The 9,570-nt window shown below is 52.4% G+C and overlaps 1 protein-coding gene across 1 annotated transcript in view; it reads left to right on the plus strand.

The window, feature by feature from the left end:
* The window catches only part of CTNNBL1 (catenin beta like 1), a 96,379-nt gene extending 87,696 nt beyond the window's left edge, over positions 1–8,683 (plus strand). Inside the window, exons 14-16 of the mRNA XM_083447438.1 lie at positions 1,718–1,855; positions 3,001–3,073; positions 8,444–8,683. Coding sequence (XP_083303564.1) covers positions 1,718–1,855; positions 3,001–3,073; positions 8,444–8,532 — 300 coding nt within the window. The 3' untranslated portion in view covers positions 8,533–8,683. The remainder of the gene's footprint in view (positions 1–1,717; positions 1,856–3,000; positions 3,074–8,443) is intronic.
* Positions 8,684–9,570: the final 887 nt, after the last annotated feature.

The raw sequence follows: 9,570 nt of genomic DNA on the forward strand, positions 1-9,570 counted from the left end.
AAAAGAGGCCCGTTGGGTAGAAGTCGGAGGGCAGTATAGGAATACGAGAGCTCCCGAGGGCAGCAACATGAGAACGGGGCCTTTTCTGCGGTGGCTCCCCGTTTGTGGAATGTTCTCCCCAGGGAGGCTCACCTCATACCTTCATTACATATCTTCAGGCGCCAGGCAAAAACGTTTCTCTGTCACCAGGCCTTTGACTGATTCACAATCTGTGTCCTTTCCAGTGTGTTTGGCGGGGGCGCGGGGCGCGGTTATTGGTTTATTTTTGTTTTTATTATGTGTTTTGTGTTCTCGTTTTGTATTTTTCTGTTGCAAACCACCCTGTGCTCTTTTGGTGAAAGTTAATAAATAAATAAATAAATAAATAAATAAATAAATAAATAGGTAAATAGAAATCATTCTCTCCTGATAATACCCTTCGTTAAACTATGGAACTCACTGCTACAGGATGGATGGCTTTAAAAGAGGTTTAGACAGTTTCACATAGGAAAGGGCTCTCAATGGCTCCTAGCCATCATGACGGGGCTCTGCCTGCAAGGTCAGAGGCAGCGATTCTTCTGAATTCCCATTTCTGGAAAGCGCAGGATCCCAAAGGCATCTAGTCGGCCATTGTGAGAGCAGGATGCTGACCTGGGTGGGCCTTTGGCCGGATCCAGCAGGCTGTTCTTAGGGCCTTAAGTTCTTAGCATTCCTGCTGCCCCTGGACTCCTCCCGTGGGCTGCTGCTTTGCTCAGCAGTTTGCTTGCAGACCTTCCTCAGTCTAGGACCTCTGTTGCTTCGTGTGGGCTCTGGGGAAGGAAGGTCTGGGGCTGGGCAGCTGGCTGGGGGAGCCAGAGGAGCTTGCCGCTGTCACGCAGCCTTGCCTTTCCTCTGTTTTTGCTTGCGACACACACACACACAGGAGGGGGGTCCCTCCTTGCCAAGTCTTGCAGGTACAGCGGGTGCCCGCTCTAATGAGGAGACATAGCTCCAGCGGACTGCCACACACCTGCTGGGCCGCCATATAATAAATCACAGAAGCAGCAGGGAGCTCGCGGGTTGGCAAAACAAAATTCCAGCGTGAGGATAGCAAAAGGTCACGTGTGGCATGCATTACTGCTGGCGCAGAGCCAGCAGAAAGTGGAGGGTAGGCTGGCAGGCTGGCGCCGGGGAGTGGGGAGCCCGCAAGGACGGGTTTTGCCCAGGAACAAATGGCTCTTTCACTGCGCCAGGGATTTCTGCGGACTTTGCAATCGGAGCTGCTCCTGGTGCTTCTCTTCCAGGTCTTGCGCGATGCTTTGGTTGAGACTCTTAAATTGTGGGGTGCTGGACTAGGGGACCCTAGGTAAAGGTAAAGGGACCCCTGACCATGAGGTCCAGTCGTGGCCGACTCGGGGGTTGCGGCGCTCATCTCGCTTTATTGGTCAAGGGAGCCGGCGTACAGCTTCCGCGTCATGTGGCCAGCATGACTAAGCCGCATCTGGCGAACCAGAGCAGCGCACAGAAACGCCATTTACCTTCCCGCCAGAGCGGTACCTATACTTGCACTTTGATGTGCTTTCGAACTGCTAGGTTGGCAGGAGCAGGGACCGAGCAACGGGAGCTCACCTGTCGCGGGGATTTGAACCACCAACCTTCTGATCGGCAGGTCCTAGGCTCTGTGGTTTAACCCACAGCACCACCCGCGTCCCAGGTGTCCCTAGGAGACCTTTCCAACTCTGTGATTCTGTGCTTCCAGGACATGGTCCGCCGGGGAGAGATCATTGATGATGACATGGAGGATGAGTTCTACCTCCGCCGCCTGGACGCCGGCCTCTTCGTCCTCCAGCTCATCTGCTACATCATGGCAGAGATCTGCAATGCCAGCATTCCCCAGGTGAGGGCAGCACGGCTACCACGTTACTCCCACCCCCAGTGTTCATGGTCTGGGGGCCCCCACTGGACTGTGTCTTTGCTTCTGTCCCTCCCTACCTGGGAGGACCCAGAACTCAGTGCATCTGCATCAGGGGGTGCTTGGTGCACACATTTTATGTTGCATCCCCTTTTTTGAGTTTCCCCTTGGCTTGGGATGAAGGCAGTAGCCCTATATGGCCTAGGACCCTCATACCTATGGGACCGCCTCTCCTGGTATGTCCCACGGAGGACCTTACGGTCTTCAAACAAAAACATCTTGGAGATCCCGGGCCACAGGGAGGTTAGGCTGGCCTCAATCAGAGCCAGGGCTTTTTCGGCCGTGGCCCCGATTTGGTGGAACGCACTGTCCCAAGAGACTAGGGCCCTGCGGGACCTGACATCTTTCCACAGGGCCTGCAAGACAGAGCTGTTCCACCAGGCCTTTGGCCAAGGCACAGCCTGACCCGCTCCTTTGCTAATCCTCACAGAACTCTAGCCCAATGGTTGCCATTAATTTGACTCTGAATTGATTTTAAAATGAATTGATTTTAGAATGCTGTGTTACTTTTATTGCTGTTAGCCACTCTGAGCCTGGCTTTGGCTGGGGAGGGCGCGATATAAATAAATAAATAAATTATTATTATTATTATTATTATTATTATATAAATTAATTAATTAAGGTGGCAGCCTTTCTAGAAGTTGGGTGTCCCTGTTTCCCCTCCTTGGGCTAACACACCTGGGTGGGGGGCGGGAGGGATTTGGCAAGGTTTTTCTTTGCCCACATGGGCTGCTTCCTGCCACATGCAGAATCATGGAATTGGAAGGCCTCCAAAGGGTCATTGGGTTCAATTCCCTGCAATGCCCTGATCCCAAGGCCAGATATGCCGGGCTGCTCATTCTTGCTTGCACAGATAAAGGCACTTTCCTTTCTGGCCATTTTGGGGCCGTGAGAGTGTGCTGTGTCAAGATCCTGGCATAGTTCAACCAAGCTGCCTCCCTGGAAAAAAAAACCCCAACTCTCCTGTGGGTTTTTTCTTCTCTGTTTCCATTACAATTACTGCAGCTTTCTCTCTCTCTCTCTCTCTCTCTTTCACTCCCGCCCTCTCCTGTTTTTCATTCCCTGGCCAGATTCGTCAGCGAGTCCATCAGATCCTGAACATGAGGGGAAGCTCCATCAAAATAGTTCGGCACATCATCAAAGGTGAGTCCTTGAGCCCTGGGGGGGGGGGGGACAGCTTCCTCTGAGGTCCCACTCAGGCTCCTCTTTGGCCAGCAGCCCCAGCAGAAAGCAGGGAGCCAGCCTCACAGCCTCAGGCACGTGGAGCCAGGCGAGAGACCGCCTCTCTGCCTATTCATCCAGCACCGTGCCCCCTTTGGGCAGACCTTGCCTTCCAGTCCCATTGTGCTGCCTGCGAGATTGTTGAAAGTACGTGTTCGGTGCAAAGCCGTCACCTGCAGCAAGGTCTGGGCTGGCCTCTGTGGCTCCTGGCCTGTGGGCTTCTGCACATAGCTGTCAATGTTTCCCCTTTTTAAAGGGAAATTCCCTTATTCTGAATAGGAATCCTCGCAAGAAAAGGGGAAAGTTGACAGCTATGCTGAAGAGGAGCATTTTGGAGACCCCTTTGCAAATTTAGATGTGGGGTGCCTCGATGGCAGGCCTGCTTGGGGAGAGAACCAGTGTGGGTCAGACTCTTAATGCAATAAATAACTAAAAACAAAATAAGTAAAATTGCTGCTGAGCTCCTCTTCCACCACCTCTAGCCCCCCAGACCTAGATCCCCCATGCTGGGTCCTGAGTCTCCCTGAGAAATTCACAGTTCACCTTCTGACCTGAACTGGCACACATGTGGTTACAACAGCACCCAGGCGGCCTGACCCACCCTAGGAGGGTCCGGGGCAAGCGGGGCTTCCTCAAGTCCTCCATCAGGCTCCAGGTAGCCACCCTCTCCCCCTGTGTAGTGGGGGGGGGGCAGAGCTGGATTCCTGCCTTTCTCCACCGGTGTGGGGTTCTGCTCACCTTGAGCCTCGCACAGCTGGAGTCGTCAGCCATTCTTGCTGCAGGAAGAAGACAGGTTCTTCTTGAGGGAGGGGGTTTCTCTGGGGCTTGGAGCCAGATGGTGGTGGGGAGTGGCAGGAGCACCCAAGCAGCAGCAGAAGCCGCTCCCGTCTCCCCCCCCCCCCCCCCCCGCCAGCGGAGGCTCAGCTAATTCAGCATCTTTTCTGCCTCCTTCCCTTTTTCCGCTTTGCATGCAGGGCTCTGGTCCCCTTCTCTCTCCTGCTTTTTTGCATGCTAATTGGAAGCCTGTTTCTTAGTTTGATTTTTATGGCCTACATATTTTCCCTGTTTCTCTGGCAGCCTGACAGCTGATGGGTCCCCGGGGAGGGCCAAGAATTGCTTCGGATGCAAAGGGAGAGAGAAATTGGGCTCTCCATTTATTTTAAGTGGGGATGGAGGCAAGCAGGGAGGGGCAACGGCCTCATTAAGGCTCCTTTCTGATGGCTGACCAGGCTGGGCTTTGGGGAGAAATTTTGGAGGTGGGGGTGCAGCTGCCTTGGTGTGGGCGTCTAGGAGAGACAGACCACCCTGGGTGCCCTACTGAGGCAGGGGACTTTGGGGTGTTGATTGGGGTGTGAGAGATCCAATAAGTGTTGAAGCAAGTGTTGGTGATGGGCTTAGTTCCTTCTCCCTCTCTCTGAGTGCCATGTATGGGGTCATGTTTCTTGGGATTTGTTAAAGCTATATTGATGGGAGTGGAGGCCACCAAGCTAGATAACATCATTGTTAGCATTAGCATTTCTATACCACTTTATATCAAAGCAGTCTGTTGTTGTTTAGTCGTTTAGTCGTGTCCGACTCTTTGTGACCCCCTGGACCAGAGCACGCCAGGCCCTCCTGTCTTCCACTGCCTCCCGCAGTTTGGTCAAACTCATGCTGGTAGCTTCAAGAACACTGTCCAGCCATCTCGTCCTCTGTCATCCCCTTCTCCTTGTGCCCTCCATCTTTCCCAACATCAGGGTCATTTCCGGGGAGTCTTCTCTTCTCATGGCCAAAGTCTTGGAGCCTCAGCTTCAGGATCTGTCCTTCCAGTGAGACTCAGGGCTGATTGCCTTAAGAATGGATTGGTTTGATCTTCTTGCAGTCCATGGGACTCTCCAGAGTCTCCTCCAGCACCAGAATTCAAAAGCATCAATTCTTTGGCGATCAGCCTTCTTTATGGTCCAGCTTTCACTTCCATACATCACTACTGGGAAAACCATAGCTTGAACTATACGGACCTTTGTCGGCAAAGCAGTCTACAACACATTAAAACAATCTACAATGAAACATTACTGAATAAAGTACACATTCAGAGCAGGAATCAACAGGAAGCTAAAATGCTATCTTAAAATTTTCAAAATAAAACATTGCAAAACAGGTCAACTACAAAATGCACATTTGATTCAGCAGAGTTAACACAAAGAAAACGTAGACATTTTAAAAGAATGAGAAAGAGAGAGCCAGATGAAATTGCTGTTGCCATTTCTTTGAGAAGAGGATGCTGGACTAGATGGGCCCAGGGCCCGATCCAGGAGACTTTTCTCATGTTCTCGTATCTCTTTCTCCAAGTGACCTCAGCTTATTTGCTTGAGCTTGAATGCATTAAATTGCTCCTTGCCTGCAGATACTTCCTGCCTCTTCTTGTTCACTCCCTGGGACACATAGTCATTTGAACAGTGCAGATTAATCAGTTTGGCCGTATGTGGATCCTGCCCTTAGATCAAAGTGTGGGAGCAGATTTCCTTTTGGGTGCCGCAGTGTGGGCATCTGCTCACTTCCCAGGAGGTAGAGGAACATGAAAGGGGCACACCCCACCAGACAGAGTAGCCCTCCCATTTCCACCTCCACCTCCACCCTAGAAGCCCGCAGACCTTCCCACCTTCTCCAGAAGAATACTTGACTTACTGCTGCTGAATTTGCCACCCCAAAACGGTGGCCTCCTGGCAGTTGGTTGAGAAGAATGTTGGTTCGCTTGTCTGCTTCTTCCAGTTTAGCCTCCTAAGGTGGCTAATGGCATCTCGACAGCCCAGCGCTGAAGATGCAGGGGAGAGCAGTGACCTTGAGGTGCCTTCGCAAGTGATGCGGAGAAGCCATTTCTCTCCCTAATGGGGCTGCTAGGTGGTGCCTCATTGTGCTCAGAACTCGTGGATATGGTTCGTGGGGCGTGTAAGGCCAGAATCGGCTCTCCAGGAGTTGAGTGATGGGCCTGCAGTTTGACACGTCTTGCCAGGTGTGCTCTCGGTCACCGATGCTTTTGTTTGGCACAGAGCAGCACTGGGCGAAGGCTTTTCTCTGGGCGAACGGGAAGGGGGATGAGACTCACACCTTAGGAAATGGTGGCTGTAGCATTTCTTCTGAGCATGATAGGAGAGCCTCCTGTCTGAGGTCCAAGCAGAGTAAGAGAAATTCCAGAATCGGCTCGTGCAGAAATAACAACTCTTGTACCGGTTGTGTGCAAAATGCTTTGAAATTCTTACTTATCCATGCAGCAGCCCTGTGTGGTAGGAGAAGGCAGACAGAGAGGGAGAAAGAATTGCAAAGGAGCAGATTTCAGCCCAGACTTCTTCTGACCCCCGCCCCACTTCCCATTGGCATCCCACCCCCTGCATCAGCATGGAAAAAACACAATTACAAACATAACCAAAAGCGGAAACAATAAATAAAACATCAAAAAGTACGCAACCAAACTGAACAATTTCCACATATAGCATAATAAAATCTAAAGATGCAACAAATTAATACTGATAGCAGCAGCAGCAGCAGCAACCTGAAACAAAAAACCCCAAACAAGACCCTTTCGGAAGAGTCTGTTCGGCAGCTTCATCTTCTGCAGCTGGAGTCAGTCCTGGTCCCACTTCTCCTGCCAGATGGAAAAGGCCTGCAAGGCAGGGAGCAGGTCTCCCAGGACTCCCAGCCAAGAACGGCCTTTCCTGGCCTGCTGTCTTGCTGACCTTTTGGACTCCAGCTCCACTGGCTGGGGCTGACGGGAGTGGTAGTTCAAAACATCTTTAGGGCGTCAAGCTGGGGGAGGCTGTGGTGGAACAAGACCAGAGATGTTTGAAGAAGCAGGGATGAGCAAGCCTAGATTGCAGGGCTGGTTTGTAGAATCGATACACCACTTAATAGCATGCTTGCCCTTCTTGCCCCATTTGTGCTTCCAGTGCCTCAGTTATTGGGGGGGGGGGAGCGAGGTAAAGGGACCCCTGACCATTAGGTCCAGTCATGGCCGACTCTGGGGTTGCGGCGCTCATCTCGCTTTATTGGCTGAGGGAGCCGGCGTAGAGCTTCCGGGTCATGCACCCAGCATGACTAAGCCGCTTCTGGCGAACCAGAGCAGCACACGGAAATGCTGTTTACCTTCCCGCTGGAGCGGTACCTATTTATCTGCTTGCACTAGCGTGCTTTCAAACTGCTAGGTTGGCAGGAGCAGGGACCGAGCAACGGGAGCTCACCCCCTCGCGGGGATTCGAACCACCGTGGTTTAACCCACAGCGCCACCCTTTTGGGGGAGCGAGAGAGATGTGCAAATGGTCCAGGGATGTAAGCCCAGTTTGAGGCCATCGCTCTGCCCCCCCCCCCCCTCCAGCCTGCAAATGTTGCAAGGGCTGCTGGGCACAGGTCTCCCCTCTCTTTCACATAAGCCCAGAGGGGGCAGCTGCTGCTTGTTGCTGTGACTTCTCCCGCCCAGTTCCCCTCCTCCCCGCAGTCTCTGGAAGTGAGGAGCAGAGCCTGCCCTGCCTGTTGGAGCAAGTCGAGCCACGGAGGGCACAGCCCCCATTGCAGCAGCTGCTGCCAGGCTCGAGCTTCATGCATATTCAAGGCTCTCCTCCCTGGAGCCCTGGCAGAGGCGGCGGCAGAGCAGCGTTGTTTGTGTGTGCTGCTTGAGGTGAGGGGGGAGCAGCGTCCCCATGCATTAGGGGGCTCACAGACCCCCCCACCCACCCTGTAGCAGGGTCCGCTTCTCCTGTATTAACAGGAGCCCTTTGCTCTGCAAGCTCTTGTTTTGGAGACCGGGTGGCACCCTGCACAGGAACGGAGAAAGCTGCTCCTTTCCCCTCTGAGGCACCTCTGGAATTACTGGGAGAATTGCGGGTTTTCCACAGGTATCTGGGTGGCCGCTGTGAGAACAGGATGCTGGACTAGATGGGCCACTGGCCTGATCCAGCAGAATCTGCTTGAGTTCTTACGTGGTCACAGGATGGGCCGGTTTGCCATGCCCTGCTCAGCTGCAGGCTCTGGGCCCTGCTGCCCCCCTCTGCTTCCCCTCAGCTGCCCTGCTTCCCATAATCAGTATTCCCACCCCCATGACTAGCCCCCAAACATGGCACCAAGTATACCTGCTGGTTTCAAGGGGGGGTGAGGCATTGCTTAATAGGGCCCCTTACCTCCTAATTGAAGCTCCGAAGACAAGGCTTCTCCCTTTCTGTTCCCATCTTACCTGGATTTCAGTTTTGTTTGGGGGGGGGGTTGCCCCAGATGTGGAGCTACAGCCACTTCTTCTTCTTCTGAGAGCCACCTCTTGTCTTCCTGCAGAGTATGCGGAGAACATCGGGGACGGGAAGAACCCCGAATTCCGGGAGAGCGAGCAGAAGCGGATTGTGGAGCTGCTGGAGAATTTCTGAGGGTCCCCCACTCAGCGGCTGCAACGCCACCCCTTTCGGGACCCTGTGACCTCGCGCTGCAACTCTGGAGCCACAGAAAGGACTTGCTGGAGGAAATAAGCCTCTAGGCGGCTTTTTGAGATATTAAAGGATATTTTGTTTTGGTTTTTTCCTTACGTTTCCTGACTGAGTCTCTGCTGTGGGAGCACAGGATGAGGCCCACCTCCTTGAAGTGGAATGGATTGCCTTGGGCCGTGGTGAACCATGTCTGCATCCATTATGTCCCACTTTATTTCCAGGTTTGGGGCAGGCTAAAAGTTGAAGGGTTCTTGATGCTATTTGATGGTCCTTTAGACCATTAGATCTTGTGATGGCGGCTGCTCTGCATTCCCAGCTTCCTTGCCCCAGGATGGGGCCCAGGATGCCTTTGGGTTGACTGATTCCATTTTTATACTCTCCTTTCTCCCACAGGAGCTCAGAGCTGTGAACAGAGCCAGTGTGGTGTAGTGGTTACAGCACTGGACCAGGGCCTGGAAGAGGGACCAGGGTTCAAAACTCTACTCAGCCATGATGTTCACTGGGGGTGGCCGTGGGGGCCAGCCACTGCCTCTCATCTTAACTTACGTCGCAGGGCAGTTGTGGGGATTAAGTGGGGAGGAAGAGAGCCACATGCTATGCCACTCTGAGGCCCGGGGGGGGGGGGGGGAGCAGAAGCAGAATATAAATGCAACAAATAAATAAACTATGCATTTCTAAAAGCAAAACTGCACAAAGCAAAACCAGCTGCTAAACCATCAGTAAACAAAATTTACTCATTTCATAAAATTTATTCACGGCTTGATTCTGGAAAAAAATCTCCGAGTGGTTTACAAAAGAGAAAACAGAAAAATCAAAAATGTGCAACCCTACTTAAAAGCATACAAAATATGAAATACTAAAACAAAAAAGAATTACCTTAACTTTCTTAGCATTTGGGTAGGCTTGTCTAAACGAGAATGTTTTTAGCCGGTGCCAATATGAGCGCTTATTTCAATAGGCAGGGAGTTCCAAATTGCAGGC

This window comes from Podarcis tiliguerta (genome assembly GCF_965153285.1).
Source record: "Podarcis tiliguerta genome assembly, chromosome: 6".
In the NCBI taxonomy this organism is placed as follows: domain Eukaryota; kingdom Metazoa; phylum Chordata; class Lepidosauria; order Squamata; family Lacertidae; genus Podarcis; species Podarcis tiliguerta.